General features: G+C 39.0%; 1 protein-coding gene across 2 annotated transcripts in view; it reads left to right on the forward strand.

Annotated features, from left to right (window-relative positions):
• The window catches only part of prkci (protein kinase C, iota), a 40668-nt gene that overhangs the window by 2864 nt on the left and 16888 nt on the right, over positions 1-20916 (forward strand). For both annotated transcript variants that reach the window (XM_046051019.1, XM_046051018.1), the window contains exons 2-4: positions 10350-10471; positions 16556-16645; positions 19330-19380. In XM_046051019.1, coding sequence (XP_045906975.1) covers positions 10350-10471; positions 16556-16645; positions 19330-19380 — 263 coding nt within the window. The remainder of the gene's footprint in view (positions 1-10349; positions 10472-16555; positions 16646-19329; positions 19381-20916) is intronic.

Raw genomic sequence — 20916 nt, forward strand, 5'->3', positions numbered from 1 at the left:
GTAAACATGTCAGCCAGCCACTCTCCATCATGTGATTTCAAGGCCGGAGAGTCTGTAGGTTTCTCTGCCATCCAAACACCACAGTAGCTCCTTTCACTGATTTACATTTATTTCTATTTCAAAGTGGTAATAAATGAAATCAGCCCATTTTATCAGGGATTTATTTGACTGGTTCGATTCTTTGTCCATCCTTTTAAAACTGAAATAAATCCAAATACCAAATGAATCGTGACTCTCTTAATTGCCTTACTCTGTGGAAGAGTCTCAGCTCATCTGTTTTCAGTATAGTGTCCTCTTTGAGTCTGTTCTCTCCACTTTGCAGGCCTATAGTCGGTCGTTGCCAGCATCAGCAGATTGGTGACAGCCTGTAGCTGCCTCAGCCTGTCGCTGGCTCATCTTCATTTTGCTCTTATTCAGGCTGATGGTCAGTAGAGAAGGCTGCAAATGTACTGATCACATGACGGGAAACGGACAGTGATGCTGATACGGATGTAACTAATAGATGGACTGCAAATTAAAGTATAGAGTGGTAGGGCTGCAACTAACGATTATAATTATTATAATGTAATCTCCTGATTATTTTCTTAATTGTGTTCTTAAAATGGCAGAAAACAGAGAAAATTAATCATCTCAGTTTCTCAGAGCCCCAAATGATTTTTAATAGGTTTCTTTCCCACCCAATAGTTCAAACTCCCAAAAGATTTTGAGATACAGTAATATAAACACGAGAAAAAAGCAAACCCTAATTTTTAAGAAGCTGGTACAAGCTAAGATTTGCCAAAGTGACTCAAAATGATTTATCCTTGCTCCAAATAGTTAATTTTGTTTTGATCGACTTATCAATTGATCTGAAAGTAGCAATCAGGGATGGAAATTAACACCCGTCACCCACCAACTGCGGGTGGATTTTCCGTTTGGCGGCCAAATGCCAAAATCTATTCGGCATATAATATCTATTTGATGATAATTTGCAGCAGACCGGTGTTCATGCTGGTTGTGTGTCGCACTTAAATTGGTCCCCTATGTACCAAGGTATCTAAAATTGGTAACACATGGATTAGGGGTGTTCATTGGTCGTTGTTTATGTTCTTTTCATGGCACTTGTGTTTGATTGACATAGATTTGTAAGGGGTGAGTCGGGAGGGGAGAGTGAGAGTGTAGCCGCTTTCATACGGAGATCAGCGCGGAAAGAATATCCGCTTTTATGTCGAATTCGCTTATTTATACTGAACAAAAGGCCCGCAATCGTGTGCTTTCACATAGCGGCCCGGCTTTACTAGAACCAGCGGCGTGCCGCGGCATGTCTGCTGTGGCTTTTCACAAACAGATTGTTCTGTCTTTCTGTCTCGTGTCTGTAACCAACTTTCCCAGCAGAGGCGGATAAAATCTGCTCCATACCTTTTATAAAGTGCAACAAGTTGGCAGATTGGCGCAATACCCCCGTGAAATAACACCAGCATGAAAGCTAGTGTTAGGAGCTAATTACAGAAGTTGTACTTGGAGTGTTTTTAGCTTTTAGCTGGCTAGTTGGCAGTTCAGTCACACTGTCAGATTTTCTAATGGTCCTGCTGTCCTCACCAGAGATCAAGGAGAATAATCCATAGGCTGTATAAAAAATGTTGATCTCCCAAAACTTGTGATGCTGTGGCACCAGGTCTCTGTCAGAAACAGGAGGCCAGAAGAGGGTGATTATAGAAAGTGATAAAGCATGACAAGAGGGAGCAGTGATAAGATTTAAGTTGAATCATTAAGAAGCATCTTGTAAGTTTATAAAACAATTTACTGTTATGTTTTAAGTACATTTAATAGCAGTAATATAATTTGCTTCGAATTTCCCTCTGGCCTCTTCTTTAAGTTTGTATTGGACATAATACCATATTAGCTCAATAAAACGGACCAAAACAAATTTATATGTGACACAAAAAGGCAATTTATGATTTTGGCAGGTAATAAATATGTTTGGCTGGTGGATTTTTTTTCATCTAACAGCCACCTTGGCAGATGAGCAAACAAAGTTAATTTCCACCCCTGATTATCAATGTTGGGACCTCTAGACTGTTACACTGTCTAAAGAAAAATGGAGAGTACATTGAAATACAATTCAGTTATGAGAGATAGGAGAGGGAGTTAGTCTCTAAAGGTTAGAGAAGCAGGTTTGTGACCAGGAGGTCGCCGGGTTCAATCTCCGGGCTGGCAGAATAAATGTAGGTGTGAATGTGTGTGTGTGTAACTTTTCAGTATTTGTTTAGTTTGATAATCTTTTAAATATGTTTTTCCTACGTGATACAGCTGCTCAGTGCCCACTTATACTCTAATAAGTACATTGCATTTAGAGATATGAATGCTTGACACTTAAATAGCACCCCCTTTATATATCATTTGTATCACAGCATTCCCTTGATGGCTTGTTATGAATGGCTTCCTACAATCTTTTGTATGTATTAGAACTGTTTTAATGGGGCAGAAGGATGCTATTTTGACAGCTGACCATCAAAGTAGTGAAAATAGATATGGCTTTGATTCTGATCTTGCAGGTTGCCTCTGGCAATGATGTGCAGGAATAAAAAGAAATGACTGAAATGTATCAAGACGTTTGTCATTGTAATGTGAGTAAGTAATTAATCCCAAGTAAGAGATCTCTTGTGCTATGAGCAAGGTTTTTTAGTTGTTCATATGTTTTATGAAGGATTTTATGATAAACAAGACTAAGCAGGGGTTTCATAAAGAGTTCATCTTCTGTGTTTGTTGATGAGATTTTTACTCAAATCAAATCTGTTTCTAGTTGGAGTGTGGGCTAATGACAGCAATCTCCTGACACTTTCCTTTTTCTATGTTTGCCAGTCAGCTTACCGTAGTTGTATTCACAATATGGTAACATTTGAAACTTATTTTCTAAAATAAGTTTATTTCTAAAGAAAAAGTTGACATGCAATTCAAATATTATGGCTTACAAAAATGCTAAGCCGTAGCAGGTTTCTATATGTCGCTGCCTGGGCTAGAAAAGCATTGTTTTTTCGAGTTGCCAACACCAACATGTATTAGGGCTGCTCAACTATGGCAAAAATCATTATCACCATTATTTTGTCAATTGAGATCATGGTTATTTAACAGACTGAGCTAAACATGCTACAGCCTGGCTAAAAGTGAGTTTGGGCTTGTAGGGAGGGGCGAGAGCCACCGCTGTAAAGGAAACGGTGCTGGATTTTAAACACGAGACAAAATGGAATGCGGCACAGTAATCATCTTATGTCAATTATCTTGATTTCATAATCGTTGGAATCCATAATTGTAATTGAAAATAAAATTAGATGAATCACCCAGCTCTACTAACACAAGGCCCTACCAGATCAAATTCAGCATTCCTGTGCGAGAGGCATGTTGTTTGGCAGGAAACTGGGATTACACCGGCTCAACGGAGCAGTTCAGTTATTTTACTCTCTTGAAAGGCGTTGCTCTTCTTTTTCAAAGACTCTGCAGCCTGCATCAGTGCCTCAAGGCCTAGCTTTGTTTAAGATATGGGTAGCACAGCGTGTTTTGCCATTTACATTTTCTCTGAAAGCCCCTTAAGCTCTGAACCACAAAGTCATACACCCACCCTTCATCTTCATGCATGACTGTAGCTAAAAAGTTGTTTGTATCACAGATTCTCAGCAGATGATAACATGCATGTTTTGTCTTTGTTGCAGCATCTACACATCCTGCACATTGTGTGTGTGTGTGTGTGTGTGTGTGTGTGTGTGTGTAATACAGCTCAAGTGTTTACATGCACGTGTCTGTCCGTGATCACCATTGATCTTGTCTTACGCTCAGCAGGAGTGTGTTTGGTTAGGAGCGATGCTTCCTCCTGTTTAGCACCACAGGTGGGTCTCGTTGCCTGGAGAACACAGCATCCTGCAGCCTCTTTTCCATTCATTTTGACCTTCCTGGAGGTGGAGTGAGAGGATTCAGGTGTTTTGTAGTGGATTGGGTGCGACTAGGTGGCTGTTTTGGTAACTTCAGCATGTACATTTCTATATTTTGCTTCAGTGCATATTTGTTGTTCATTATTGTGTGTCTTTGTGCTAGCGTGTGATTCTGGATATTCGAGCATGTGAGTTGTGTTAAGGTGTTGTGGGGGGGATAGCCATGCTTGGCAGCGGTGACAGAGATGTATGGTCTGAGGTGCTCATGGAAGCCCAGAGAGGCAACCAGGCCTTTCGTCCTGCTTGAGCGCTCACCAGTGACGAATGGCTTCATGCTGGGCAGATGGGGCTGCAGAGTCCTACTCATGGCAGTTCAGTCGCCAGGGGCACAGGCCAGCACTCTCCTCCACCACCACCTTCCCCTTCTCCGCCTCCTCCTTTTAATTTAGCTGTAGTGTAGGACAGCACAGAAGAGAGGAATGCCAGGTCTGTGTGGAATGCCACTTCCTCCCAGTTACTCACCAGTGATGATTTCCTAGTCGCTCACTGAAAAATCCTTGTGTTTTAGTCACCATGAAAAATCTTACAGCTCAATTTCCGTTGTCTAACTCAGGACCCTTCTTTTTGAACATTATTTTAGGGTCGTTTTTATAGATTAATCTATTGGCTAATGTGTTATTAACGGAAAAAAAATGAATTTTCCAAATCAAGACGACCTCTGTGGGCACAAAGCGCCGCAGTTTTTGGACGGAAAACAGCTAGAACAGCAAAAATCGATTATGTACCCTGCACCGGGTCAGTTGCGTACCATTGCGTTAATGTTACAAATTTGGATAAAATAGGAAAACATGACCAACTTTTGAGAATCCAAGGTAGCCTCTTTTTAAATGTCTGTCAGTCCAAAACCTAAAGATATTGAAGTTAAAATTATGTAAAACACAGAAGACCAACAAATTAGGGCTTCAACTAACGATTATTTTATTGTCAATTAATCTGCTGGGTATTTTTTTTCAATTTATCAATTAATTGCTTTGTCGGTTACCTGTCATAAAATAGTGAACAATGCAGAGCCAAAAGTGACACATTCAGCGTTTTATTCAGTTAACTGCCATTTGATAATGAACAGCAGCAGATCCTCATATTTGATCAGATGGAACCAGTGAAAGTTTGGCATTTTTGCTTGATTTTAAATGATTAGCATAGGACACAAGGTGTCTCTTCTGAGGCAGCAGAGAGTAGCCAGTCGAGAAATGAGGTTTCTTTAGGTAGAAATTTTAGGAAATTATATTTATTTAATTATTCAGTAAAAATATATGTTATTGCGACTTGGCCACTGAAAGATAACATGGAAAATGTAAGCCAAGAGTGTGAAACATTGTCACTGTTTCTGCTCCACAGTCCATTATAAACCACACATTAGATAAAGTTTATACAAACATTGACAAGGGAAACACATTCACTTTCTCTGTGATTATGGACCCTTCCCAAAACACGCCAACAATAATATCTGGCCCGCGGTCAGATCATGGTGCTTTGATTGCGGCAAAAAATATAAATAAATAAATACTTTGATAGCGGTGCTGAAAGAGATCTCAGTCTGTAATGCTTTACTTGAAGTTGAGGTTTTACTTTGAAAAATTCTAAACAACATTAAAAGAGTCTGCTTGACACACCTCTGAAAGAGCCGTCAGAAAACTTGATTTCCCCTAAATGTCCTCTGCCTGGAGATACTGGGGAAATGAAAAAGTGTCCGTAGGTTGATGGATGTGGATCAAACACCGAAAAACATACACTGCAGCACATGCTGGGGGAACCAGCGGTTATGTAGATAGAAATGGCTCATAAGGTAATAAAAACATAATGGTTTATTATTTAAGGTCTCCACTGAAACATAGTTATGGATATGATATTGCATTTCTGCCAATAGACCCTCATAAATATTACACACTGAACCTTTTAAAAACTAACAAAATTAAAATCATCTGAGTGGAAGTATTTTGCGTTCCTGTTTCTAATAGATTTTTATCAATTTGTAGTGTCTTTCCTGTGGCCGCTGTAGCCATTACCAGAGCTTGAATGTGTGTCACAGAGGATGCTGTTTGAGGCACCTGAGACGTGGCTAAACTTTAACTACACCGTAGACCCACAGTGTTTAATGAACACCCACAGCTCAGGTCCAGTTACACGTGACACAGTTAAAGTCACCTGCTGGCATTAAGACGCCAGTGTTTCCCACAGGATTTTAAGAGACTATGGTGGGTGGGCCTCGGACCCTCTTGGGAGGGAAAATTTTGTACATCTTAAAGTTAAATGCATTAATTTGGTGCAAAAGTAAGAGACTATCTATGAAGAACTTTGAACTCTTGTAAACAATATTGTGCTCTAGTAAACTGTTTAATTATAAACGCATTGTATAGCTATAAATGGTGATGAAACGGAAACAAAAGTCAACAAATTTATTGAATGTTTTTCCAGCAACCCTAAATCAAATAATTAGAAAATAGAATAAGTAATTTCCCTAACATTTTATTATTTTATTTTTTTACTTTTAATGGACACGTGTAATATGTTTTATACTTTCCTTACTGTATAGACACCTTGTTTTGAAAACTATCTAGGGCTGGGCGATATGGCCAAAAATGTTATCACGATGAAACATTTTATATAATTCGATATCGATAATTATCACGATAAATGTCAAATCATTATTTCTTTCAAGTTTAAAGGCTGATTTTTGCTCCTGATTGAAAATTGAAGAAACCAGATGGTTAATTATCTGTTTCAGCTTTTCTTTAACACTTGATGGCAAAAAGTGGATCATTTAACAAATCTGAGGGAGAACATTCAAAACTATTATGATGAAAAAAATGTAACAAATATGATTAGTAAATATTATTTCAGTCCCTTTAAAATAAATATTTTAATAGAAAAATTAAGTTCTAATTTTTTCGTGATTCAAATGAATTAAACCAAATATTTGACGTTATATTGAACATTTATTATATTGATATTGAGGAAAATTATATTGTGATAAATATCAAGCTGAATTAATCAGGTCTGACCCAATTTGATAAATAATGTTGTGTGTGGTTCTCGTATCGTGTAACCTGGAGACTTCATAGCCTCTCTTCAGGCAGGACTCTCATGCTGCAACACTTGTCTTTGTAAAGATAGAAAATGACAGGATAAAGTCGCTAACACGCCTGTCTACAGTCTATGGTCAGCTCGCACTGGTACGTTTAGTGGATTTACCATAAAGGCTTTAATACGTGTGCACTCCAAATCTAGGTGCGGCTGGCTTAATCGCCTTCTCTAACAAGTGATAGAAACAGGCCGTTAACGTTACTGTAGCTACCTCAAAAACAAGTGGTTGTCTCGAGTCGGATGAAAATGTGTGCGAGTGAGAGAGCTTACAGCTGCGCCCACAAAACACAACATTAGAGGAATGTTATCACGAGATGTGTAAAAATATTTTCAGTTCATTTTGAAACTATGGCGGAGCAAAGTAGACTGTGGCGGGCTGCTGTGGTCTTGTTAATTAATGGGAAACACTGGACACTGCCTGGATCGTCTACAGTCACAGTGTGGGAACCTTTTAATGTAGTGTTTGTGTGTGTTCATGCACTCTGTACCTACTTATCAGGGCTTTAAGAGGAAGTAGAGCTGCCACGCTGCTCCTAGTGGAGCGATTAGACTGTAGGAGTGAAGTTGCCAGTCTTCCCCTCCCGCACAGGCAATGATTAACACCAGCAGGGTGGAGGGTGAGAAAAGAGAGGGAGGAATCAGTCTGAGCCTTACATCAGATTATTCTTGCTCAGGATGCTTTATTCATTCTTGATGTGTGATTTTTCAGACAAGACAGTTTAATGCCTGCTGTGCGGAAGCTGCACTGTCACAAGCCGCTCTCTGTAGATGCTCAACTTCACCGTGAACCTGAAATATCACACAATAAATCAGAGTCTTATGTTATTTGTGTGTGTTTGCGACCGACCCTTCAGTGACCTTACACACACTCTATGCTGTCCTTGGACTTGTACAGTAGATGTCCTTGAAAGTGTGCGTTCTTTACTCCATGTTTTGGGATTTTATCATCCTGCTGTAAAGCTCTTAAGTGATGAAAAACTGGGTCCGTCTTTGAATATGGCAGTAAAGGGAGTAAGAGGTTGTTGTCCTTGCGGGTCACTCCCTGGCAAGTGGAATTGCTTTTACACATCACCCCCTCTTTACTTCCCTTCCCACACACGTAGACGCCTGAGCTCAGACCCCTGTCGCCTGCAGACCTATAAAAGCTAACGTCCACGCCACATCGTTGGGTTGTAAACACCGCCGAGGCTGGCCACCAGGCTTTGGAGCATGCGACAATCAATCCTAACACCGCCATGAAATGATGAGGGACAGATGATCCCATCTACAGGGATAGATGCCCTCGGTCACCCACCGCTGCACTCCTTATCCTGCGTCTCTGGAGCCTGTGTGAACTGAAGAGGTAGAGAGTGATGTGCTTGATACAGTAAGCCAAGTGTTCAAGGTTTTCTTTTTCTTCTGCTTTTCAGTAATTGATGGAGTGCAGTGGTGGACAGTAAGCCTTAACCAAAGGAGTCACGATACATCTACAACCACCATGGCCTGTGATTCATTCTGCTGTAGTTTGTGGCTCTCTTCCTCACTCGTCTGCGGTGTTTCTCGCTCTTGTTTTTGCTATCTCTCGCACACCCACAGTCATGCTGCACAGATGAATGCACACACAAATGTGACAGACTGCGAGACTGTGACTCACACACAGTAGCGTTTTGTGTGTTCTCTCCTCATCAAGTCTGACGTTCTTCTGAGTTTTTAAGGAGGGAGTGGGAGTGTTGGGAGTGTAACTTTGTCTGAAGTTAACGATGAGTGCTGATGAATTAGTCCGTAATCAAACACAAAATACCAAACATTCCCTGGTTCCAGCTTCTTAGATATGAGGATTTCTGCGTTCTCTGATTGTAAATTGAACATCTTAAAGAGGTGGTATTATGCTTTTTGTCTTTTTCCCTCTCCTTTTCAATAAAGGAGATACCTTTTTTGTGAATGTAACAGGTTTGCAGAGTGAAAAAGCCCAGTCCAGCCGAAAGGGAGTTCCCATCTCCCACAGAAAACTCTGCTCTGAACTGCCTGAAAACAGCTTGTTTGTAGTCCAGCCGCTTCCCTTTCATCCTTGTGACGACACAGGGATGAAATCTAAATGCGCCTCATATAACGCTTGCCAAACGGCTACTCCGACACGCCCTCAAAAATGGGTGTAAAAACACTGAGCTGCAGCACACACCTCTCCTCTCCCTTCCAAACACTAGCTACCCTCCAGGCAGTCAGTGGACATAAAGTTGTTACTGTGATGTAGAGACAGAGCTCAGTTAAAACCTTATGGATGAAAGATACAATTGTTACAGATTAATAACTCATTCTGAAACTCTTGCTCCAGCCAAGCTGGTCGGCAACACGTACAGCTGATCAGATCAGTGTTTGCTTCTCACTGACCCTCCCTTCTCTGCTTCTGATTGGCTAGTAGTCCTTAACAAGGAACTGTGCATGTGCAACTCCCAACAAAGATCATTTAGAGACCAGATGTATCACTTCATAGCTTTAAACCATGTAAACCTGTTCTGGTACAACCCCTAAATAAGATTTTGAACCTGAAAATGAGCATAATACCACCTCTTTAAGGGGTTTTGGACTGTCGGTCAGATAAAACAAGCTATTTTAAAGATTTCACCTTGGAGTATGGGAAATTGTGATTGGCTTTTTTCATTATTTGCAACATAATGAAAATATTTAACAGTTGCAGCTTCAGTAACAATATCCAATTGGTATGTTTGGAAACCAGTCAGTGGTCAAATTCACTACTTGTATAGCTTCTCAATAAAAACATATATTCCAGTACAATTTTAGCAGAATGAAAGCACATTATATTATAGAATGGAGAATCCACAGACTGTTTTTATTTCAAACAATTTAATGAAATAAAACCTTTTTTATTTATTTTTTTGTTATATTTAGAAATAAAAACAGCTCTGTGTCAGTTCTCAATAGAACAGGCCATAAACTTTAGAAATTAATTAATACCCTTTTCTAAAAATTATAAATGATTGTATGATTAGTTGCTTTAACATCAGTCAATACATCAATACAATTTTATGAAAATGTTTGCCCCATGTTTACCACGTATCACTAGAGATGCACTGATCTGACTTTCTATGCCGATATCTATGCCGATACCCATACCTCAGCTTTGGACATCTGCTGATACGGAGTGTCACTGCTGCCATGTTTCCAAATGTTTAACCTGAGTACCTCTTCACATGAAACTTATTGGAATTATTATTAACACACAATTTTAAATAATGATGTTTACAAAGAAAAAGTATTCAATGTGGAATTCAAATAAAATACTTGATGTGTTTGTCTTCTCTGCAGGGACATCATGATCACTCATTTTGAGCCGTCCATCTCATTCGAGGGTCTCTACGGGGAGGTGAGGGACATGTGCTCCATGGACAACGACCAACTCTTCACCATGAAGTGGATCGACGAGGAAGGTGTGTCTCCCTTACCCTTACATCTCCGTTTCTCTCTGTGCTGAAAGAGGACGTATAAGACACCGGGCGGAGATGTTGGAGCTTTAGTTTTTTTCTTTTTGTTGGTATTTTTTACAAAACAAATAAATCAAGTTGTGGGTCCATTTGACATCATAAAGCAGGTTTAACACATTTAGAGGCCACTGGCTAAATTTACCAGCATTTGGCATGTGTTAATGTGCCTTGTCACTTGATTGTAAGACTACTGCGCGCACACACACACACACACACACACACACACACACACACACACACACACACACACCACCCCCAATTCCTTGTTGTCAGACAGCTAGTCAGGCAGCAGTGATGGTGTCATATGAAAGATGGAGCCGTCACATTGCTCTGCTCAGAATAAGGTCAGTTTGCCCAAACCAATTAGACTCAGATCAGCTCCCGCTGGTAGCCACCCACATACAACCACTGGGGTAATTAGCCTGTCTGAGAAAGCAAAGCTGCTTGATGGTCTTAATGAAGTACCCTGTTCAGTGGTATCTGTCTGTCCCCCTGCCCCATCCATGGCAACCACATACATACTCAGTGTGAACTTGTGCCATTGCCACGATAATTAGAAAACGTACCTGTAATTAATTCATCAATTTTTAACCCTGGTTTAAAGGTATGTATGTTGTGAAACTTTTTCTATAAAAGGAATTGTGTTTTTTTTCTCAGTGTGTTTATAAAAATTTTAGTGATAATTAATTATTATTAGAGCTAAAACAATTAGCCAATTGGTCAGTTGACAGAAATAATTTGAAACTGTTTTGATAATCAGAATCAAATAAATTTTGTCACCTAGCAAAAATGCAAAACAGCTTCCCTAGTTCCAGCTTTATCTCAGCTGAATATCTTTGGGATTTGGACTGTTAATTTCATCAACTGTCTACATTGGGCTTCATGAAGTCATCACAGATATATTTCACACATTTTATAGACAAAAATAATAGAGGAAATAATCAACGGGTTAAGCACTAATGAAAATATTGTAAGTTGCAGCTCCACTGCAGATATATGGGCTTATCACATGTATAGTATATCAATATTAACATATATGTTTGCCAATATGTAGCAGGAAATTGCAGTACTGAATAGGGATGTTGATTCTCATGTTTGAGCAGTCATGTAATGTCAGATCAACATCCCTATTCTGTACTGCAAGTTCCTGCTCCATATTGGTAAACATAAATGCCAACATTGATATATTTATGATAAGCAAATATCAGTCACAAATAACTGTTTGTTTCAGCTCCACTGCAGATATGTTGGTCGCAGTATACTCAATTCCAGATCAAGTAATAACACAGAAAAGAAATCTACTGTATTGGCCCAAATATTTGACGATCCTGATTATTAGACAACAAATAAAACACAAAATACTTCTATTAAAGCAGAACTTAAATCCCACAGTTGTGTAGCTCGTCTACATTTCCCTGTCAGGCTTGTGGATACGGTCAAAATGATTTTCTTTTCTTTTCATCTTCTTGAGCTCCACATCATCTGTGACAGCAGTAATTCTTGGCTGCTTGACAGGTGGGACCCCGGTCTATTTCTGCAGAAACAGATGACGAGAAACACTTCCAACTTCATTCATCAGAAATTTATTTCCTCTGCGGCAGTAAAGCACATTACCTGAGCTGTCAGAAACTGCTTAAGATTGAACTAGGGCTGGACAATAAAACAATAACAATAATCACTGCAATATAATTTTTTTCAATAACAATATAACAAATGTTCAATAAATATTCAATAAATGTTTAACTTTATTGACTTGAATCATACACGAATTAGGACTTATTTTTTTATTAAGAAGTTTATTTTGTGGAGGAATAATTACTGAAAAAAGCTTTTACTTGATTTTACTTGTGCATATTTGTTGAAAAAGATTTTATTAATAGTTTTGAATGTTCTACCTTAGATATGTGAAGTGATCCACTGTTTGGCATCAAGTGTTGACCATTAAGAAAAGTTAAGACCACAATTAACCATCAGGTTTCTTCAACTTTTACTCAGGAGCAGAAATCAACCTTTAAACTTGAAAGAAATAATGATTTCATACTTATCGAGATAATTATCGATATCGAAAGATATAAAACTGTTTATCGTGATAAAATTGTTGTCCATATCGTCCAGCCCTAGGTTGAACTGTGCTAAACAGTGTATTCTTTAGAAATTAAATTTCAGTCAGTATATTGTTAACAGGTTTTTAAAACTCTATTTTGATATTGGTAGCAGCCTCAAAAATCCTGTATTTGTCGGGCTATAATCCAAAACACCACCTGAAAGATGGGTGTTGATGAGACGTATGTGCTCCCTTACCCCAAACCAAACCACACCAGGAAAAGTTTTTTGAAAACAAATCATGTTGGCTGGGAGGGGAGAGTGCATAACTCCATGTTGTACAAAAGCTTACAGAACTTACTGACATGAGGACAATTAGATTGGTGGGTGATTCATCCTTTTTTAATGTACTGGACTTCTGTTCCTGTTTTTTATTTTTCGCTATAACATACATGGAGGTGGATGCAGTCACAAACTTAATGACACTTAAGTGAAACCGAAACCTTTCAAACAAAACCAGACTTGATGGTTATCGCAGGCCACTCACTGCATCACTATGTGATCTTCCAATACTTTTTATCATTTTTAAATATACACTGTGTGTCATAGTTTCTGTTCTTGAGCTATTTATAAAATCACGGGTTGGTAGTTGTGATTAGTTAGGTAGAGCACTAAGAATAGATTTGATGACCTCACAGTCAGCTCACACTGCCTCTCCGAGTGAGTCACACCTAAACCTGACTCTTCCTTTTAATGACAAGGAAATAATCAAGTTTGCATCTGAGTAGTATTTTAAATATTAACTTGGATTGAACACTGAACAAATAGGGCTGTACAGTTAAAAGGAAACTATTTGAAATGGCAATCTCGACTGACGCACTCTCCTACTTTCTCACTCACGCCCACGCACTTTTAAGAATGTTTACTTAAAGTTCATGTACTGCAATTCATATCACATCTGCAATAGTTAGACATGTTATTTTTCAAATGTCATGTTGATTTATTGTATAACCTTTTACACTCACAACCTTTCTTGTTATCGTCTTGTTTTCTGTGCATTTAAAAATAAGCTGACCATTGTTTATTTTCTGCAATTACCTAGGCATGTGTAGGATCCAACAAACCATAAAACCATGTGTACGCACACTCGCAGGCAATAGTCCCATTATAACCCGGAAATGTGCTCACGTAGATCTTCCAGTCATTAACAACTCGGGATGCAACGGTTACAGATTTTGTTGGTACGATTATAGTCTGAGGAATAATCACGGTTTCACGATTATCATGATTATTATTCATTAATTAATTTCACATAACTAGTCATTTCTTAAGTTGATTTTTAATATTTAATTACGTTAACCATTATATTTCTATAATATGTAAGTATCATTAATATAAGATGAATATTAACTTAATTTATCCCACAGGGGAAATTGTTATTGAGGAGGGTAATAAACCTCAACTGTTACTGTCATCAACTCATCCATACATATAAGTTTTAGTGAAAATAGCTACTTTGACTGCAGCGTGCGTACGAGCTCACTGTGTGGTGCGCGTTGCTCAATACAGCAACAAACCGGCCTGGTGTGGCGCAAGCCATTGAAAATAATGGGTCTCATAGCTCAGCAGTGATGTCGTAGCGGTGGGTCTGAAAGGTTACATGCTGCGTTTACGTTTCGCTGAAAGCTTGTCTCTCACCGCTACGGCATAGATTGTAAGTGACATGTTTACATTTAATTTCCTACCAACTCGCCACGTCATCTAATTCAGTGATTATATATGACCTTTACTTGGGTGTGCAAAACTGGGTGGTGATCCCGCAGTTGCTGCATCAAGTTTGACGTAGGTATTCGCACCTTTAGCAGCAACATTTTAACGGCAAGTTTTTGAACAGTTAATCAGTCTTCTTCAGTAACGCCCTGGTCAGTCTTGGTGTACCCGAAATGCTCCCACACTGCCGACTTCTGCCATTTCTTTGGTGGAAATAAAGCTTCACAGTTTGGTCCCTCTGCCAGAGTTTAGCCAGTGTACAGTAGTAGCCTCCATGTCTCTGATAAGCACGGCACTTTATGCTGGTGCACTGCTCGTGTAACCTTTTGTTTTTGTGTTGTGCAAGTTGCAACAGTTTCGTTCCCTGCAACAGAAACACTTGGTGTAGCGGAGCCTTGACAATTAATTAACCGTGACGTTTTAAAGCGCAGGTAATGGTGAAATTCGGTTATCGCAGCATCCTTAGTAATAACCAGTTTGAGTTTTCACTGACTGGAAACCCGCTGGAACGGCTTCTGTACTCGGGGAAACGTGGGTGGGTGGGTGGGTGGGTGTGGGGCATAGTGTCGGTAAAGGAAGGACACTGAGATCACAGACTGTAAAGCCTGTCTTATCTTTCATTGCACGGCTGTGTAAAGAGTTAAACACAGGCTATGTGCAGGTGGTGAAAATGTGGAGATAGCAGAGTGTGTGTGGCAGCCACCGTGGTGTCTCAGTGTGCTTCATCATCGTAGCATTTCAGCAGCTGCAGTGCGATTCACAACTGACAAGAGTGTCAGTAATTAGTCCTTCCCTCCTCTACGCTCCGGAGGTGGGGAATGTGATGGCGAGACAGCGCTGAGGAAGTATTGAGCTAAATATGATTTGAGTTTATATCTTTTATAATCGAAAGGTGCTTATAGAACAGTTGTGCCTCACTATCAGAAGCACAAATAACACTGCTGGTTTAAATCTTTGTCATAAGTGGATCTATAATTTCTGTTTTCACCGTCTGCGACGCCAATTTCTCCTGTCTCTAAATGCACCTGGAAGTCAACTCTGACCCAGAGAAGTGGCGTACGCCTCTTTTCGGTAACCGTTATAAATAAGAGCCCAGATCTCATACTCATACTAATGAGAAACCTGGTCCCCGTAAACAGATTTATAACATGTTCGCATGTGAAACAGGGTTGGAAATTACCGTTTTAAAATGTGAATCTACCAGCCACCGACTATTGAGTGGCTGGTTCAGTTTCACCAGCCGCTCAATATTAAATCATTATTTTGTGTCTGACATCTACCAGCCATTTTATTATTTTACCAGCATGTGGCTGGTGCTAATTTCCGACCCTGATGTGAAAGATAAAAACTTTATTACACAAAGAAAAAAGGATGGAAGTTGTTAAATGCGGACAAATTAGAAAATATAATTTGCTATTTGTGTGCACAAATACCTGCACCTATTGAGGAGCAAAAAAGGGGCTTGGGTTGTTCTGTCAAAACTAGATAAGATAAGAAGGTTGTTTGTTTGTTGTTGTTTTTTTTAATAAAATGTCATAAAATAGTTAAAATTCAGTCTAAGTTGTTGTATTCAAATAATAATAATAATACATTTTATTTAAGGCGCCTTTCTCGGCACTCAAGGACAGCGTACAGGGATGCAAAGACATTTAAAAACAGCAAAAAGCAGCACATGTATTATTTTGTCCGACTAACTGTCCAAAGCTTAAAGATAAAGTTTAATTAAAGTTTATTATCATGTGTGACAAAGAAAAGCGTCAAATCCTCACATTTGAGTGAAACAAATCTTCAGAAATTGTGTTTAGAAAAACTGCCATTATATGATTATCAAAACAGTTGCAGATTACTTTTTCTGACTTTCAGCTAATTATACACAACTATTAATAATTTTTGCAGCTCTACTTTTATCATAAATAATTAAAACACAACACAGTCTGACTAAAACTGAAAAAGGTAAAGTCAGTTTCCATGGCTGAACAGTGGGTTATATGTAAAAACAATTCTGACTCGCACAGCTGACTGTCCTCTCACTGTGCTGTGTGTCGTGTCTCAAGATGTTTTTTGGATCCACAGTAAATAATTACATTTCTCCTCTACAATATACAAGTAAATGTAGGTTTAACAGGATCACTGTTAGTGCAGAGGATGTGAAAACATTCTTCACTTGATGTGTATTTTAATTTGGTGAATGACCTCTGGTGTCTCCTCCGCTGTTAGGTGACCCCTGCACCGTGTCGTCGCAGCTGGAGTTGGAAGAAGCTCTGCGTCTCTACGAGCTCAACAAAGACTCGGAGCTCATTATCCACGGTGAGCCTCGCTGCTTCTCACACAGGCACTGTTTATAACATAACACGCGCAGTTTCAGGATTTAACTCACAGGATGATGGTGGTTCACACCAGGTGCTAGTGTTTGGTTAGAGCTCCAGATGAAACGCCTGTTATCTTTGACTTTCTGCTGTACTGCTCACTTCTCTGTTGAGCTTTCTATGACCTGTCAAGTGGGCAGCATTACTGTATTTTCTATTTCTGGTCACTGAGCTACAGTATACCCGACCTCGGGCGCAGGATCACAACTGACAAGCAGTGCCAACACAGATAATCTAAGCAGTTTTGACAAGAACAAAACATGACTGTTTAGTAGTTAACTGCCTGCCAGTACAAGTAATTAGTCTCTACTGCTAATTTTAGAAGTAATCAGGGAAAATGTTGTAATTCAAAACATTGTGCAAAGTCAAATACAATAACTTTTTCACTTAGTGAAATTTCTTTATATTTCCTTGGGCATGGTGAACTTAAAATATTTTTTTCTTTGTGTTTAGATTTTGTACTTAAATGCCCATTAGTAATATAGTTTATGATTTACCATAGATAAAAGGGTTATATACATATATAAGTTTTTTATTCAGCTTCATTAAATGCTTTACTCCTGTGTAAAGCAGACATTACATTACTAATTACATTACTATATTACTTATGTAAACATATCTTTAACAGTACAGAAATATATGAATACTTTACATTATTTTTAGGTATTATGTTTATGTATGTAATTTTAAAATAGTCAAATTGGGAGTAATGGCAGGCTCCAGACTCCAAACGGTTCTTAACTTCAAACACATGGTCTTAAATATAAACAATAGGCATAACAATTAAGCAATGGGTACCTGGGGCTTGTACCACAAACTTAGTCTGCCTCTCTTTGGGTTACCTGTCTTCACTGAGGCGGACACTGGTGATCCAGGAGAACTGGTATCAGGAAGCTGGTACGAGATGAAGCCGTTCAACAAGATGAAATGTATCTAAACGTGATCACATAATTAGAATAGAAGTAGAAGCTGCAGAAATAATTTCCTGTTAACAAAGATAAGGCTATAGATATGAGCTGTAATTATTATATACGTCTTATAGATATATATAGAGTGAGTAATATTTGCTTTTTTGTCAGATGATGATGAGTATGTGATGCATATTAAAAAGTAAAAATAAATGTAACAGTGTTTCTGCTGCCAAAGCAGAAGAAGAGTAGCAAGTTCCTTGACAGGGTTTACCTGACTGACATGTTGCATTTATAATCATGGGAGCTAATTACTCAAACTATTTCAAATTAGCATCACATCACATCATGTCATGCTGAGCAGCAGTAATGAAAGAAGCGGTAATGAAAGCCTCGACACTGTCAGGAATACCTGTGCAATTAAAATGTAGCCAATATATAATTGTCACTATATATTCAGTGTTGTAAATTATCCCTCTGTTTGCCGGAAGCGCTGTTTTAAAAACAGAGTGTAAATAGAAAGCCTGCAACAGCAAAATTATTCTCCGGATCTATCAAAATATCTCTTTCTTTATTGTCAATTTATTGTCAACTGTTTTTTCCCACTGATCTGATTGGTCAGAAGTTGGGCTGTTTGGATCTGATCGTCTGAAGTTAACTGCTCCAGATCTTTGGGTACAGGCCCCAGGTCATTCTGGAAATAAATTATAAATGTAGGAAATCTGATCATTACAGTCCAAAATTAATGCAAAACAGAGTCTGGAACTGTTTATTTGTCTGAAAAAGGTTTAAGTGGGATTTTTCTTCTCTTTTTCTGGCCACAAGAATTTTAATTTCATATTTAGTTGGGGTTTTTTTCCGTCACCAGTCTAAAAATATTCTCGCTTTAATGATGAGTTTAAGTTGCTTGCTAGATACTGTACACAACAAAGAAGCATCAGAACACAAGGTTCGTGCCGCACTGACCTTTGAATACAAACATTGCTTCCACTGTTGACGTCTGTCTATGGGCCCTTGAGCTAGTTCACATCCACATCTAAGCTTAGCATTCTTGACAAGTAGTTGTACAACTTAATGAATCTAGTGGTCAGGGCTAAGTCAGACGGGGGCACGGGGTGGGATGTATATGTGGATATGTGAAATGGAACATTTGATTGACAGGGGGAAGCGGGGACGGGGGATGTGTGGTTAATGTAAAGTTTTAATCAAATCAGAGGTGAGGGGTCAAGAGTACAGTGGATGCCAGAGTGACGGCAGAGGATGAACGGGTAGGGGTGGGGGGAGTGACACTGCCGCAGGGGGTTGCCAGGTCTGCTCGTTAATGAGCTTTCCGGCCGTGTCCCACGCCTCGCCTCTGACTCACACTGCCCCCAGTGTAGCTCGATCTGTTGCGCTCTCTCTTTCTCACACGCACACACACAAATAATCATAGTTGGCTCCTTTGAGATTGTGACTTTTTCCACTTCACTGAAGTTTTCGCACACACACACACACGCATCATCATAAAAACAACATAAGTGACTTTCATCATGAATTGGTTCAATAAAGTATGTCTTATCGTAATTACTGGAGGCAACAGGTTTGCTACATGTAGTCTTAACTGCCGTCATGATGAGAGGAATTGAAATGTACTCAGTAGTGTAATGCCATCTCATGAATGACGTCAGACTTTAGATGAAGCAGACTTTCTAAATGTAACTTCTTTTTTGCTTCCCAGTGTTCCCATGTATACCAGAGAAACCTGGCATGCCCTGTCCGGGAGAAGACAGTGAGTTAAAGCTTTTTCCTCCTTTAGTTTTGCATAATTTGTCATTTCTTTGTCCTAAAGAAACCTATAATGAATTTACATTTTAAATGTGAGGCACAAAATGGCAATTGGTTCAGACATATTGACTCATAAGTAGGGTTGCAGCGATTACCAGATTTCACTATTAACCGAGCTTAATTACGGTTAATTAATCGTAAAGAGTGTTTTTGTTGCACAAAACGAAAACACCAGCAGTGCACCAGGTTAAAGTGTCGTGCTTATCAGAGGCTACTGCACACTGGCTTAATTCTGGCAGAGGAACCAAATTGTGAAGCTTTGTTTTCCCCAAAGAAACGGCTGAATTTGGCAGTGTGGGAGCGGGTACACAAAGTCTGATCAGGGCGTTACTGAAGATGACGGATCACCTGTTCAAAAACTTTAAAACATTACTCTTGATGGCTAGTGATGGCGCAACGGATAAGACGCATGCCTTTGGTGTGAGAGACCCAGGTTCGATCCCCCACTGTGACCCATCTACCATTGTGTCCCTGAGCAAGACACCCCTCGTTGCTCGCTTCTTTTCTGAAAGGGCCTTTATGGAAGACAGAACGTAGGCTAGTCCTCACAAGACTTTCAGTCACTGAACATTTAACGTTATGTCATTTTGTCTTCTCTTGCCTGTGCTGAGAAAATGTTGCCAGGTGTAAAACACTAACATAACATCGGGAGCTTATAGACTTTCAGGACTACAGGCTACCAATTAACTGCATTTCAGTTAACACTGCACTCAATTTCTTTCTATCATTTTCACTAAAACTTATTTGTATGGATGAGAGTTGATGACGGTAACAGAACAGTTCATTCACCTCCTCTATAACAATTTCCCCTGGAGGATAAAAGTAAATATTCCTCTTATATTAATCATACTTACATATTATAAAAATATAATTGTTAATGTAATTAAATATTAAAAATCAACTTAAGTCATTACCAGTGTTGAAATGAATGAATGCATAATAATTGTGATAATCGTGAAACCGTGATTATTTCTCTGACAGTAATCGCACCAACAAAATCTGTAATCATTGCACCCTACTCATAAGTCTCATATGGAATCAAGATTTATGAGTTTGTAAAACGATGTTCAGAAATGATTTCAAAGCATGACAAATGGAAGTTTGTGTAGAAAGAATGTGTCTAAATGATATGTGTGCTCAAATTATATCAGTGGTGAAATTGAGAAAACAGATTCAAAGCAGAAAACTGTGTGTGTACTCAAAGTTCCCACACTATATGTGACAGTGAAATATATTTGGCATTTTAAGATAATCTGCATCTGCTACACATGACTATTCTTTGTTCTTATATCTGCATTATATATCTGCAGTCGGCCGCTCTGCTCTCTTAATTATCGGCATCAGCCATTGAAAAACCCAATATAAAGTGTGATATACTGTACATATCCACAGCCTTTTTTTCCCCTGAGGACAAAAGGGAAAGGTGTGGACCTCCAAATATTTGACACTTTACAGTAAACTGACCGTAGTCTAGCCTTGT

This window comes from Micropterus dolomieu, linkage group LG06 (genome assembly GCF_021292245.1).
Source record: "Micropterus dolomieu isolate WLL.071019.BEF.003 ecotype Adirondacks linkage group LG06, ASM2129224v1, whole genome shotgun sequence".
Classification (NCBI taxonomy): Eukaryota; Metazoa; Chordata; class Actinopteri; order Centrarchiformes; family Centrarchidae; genus Micropterus; species Micropterus dolomieu.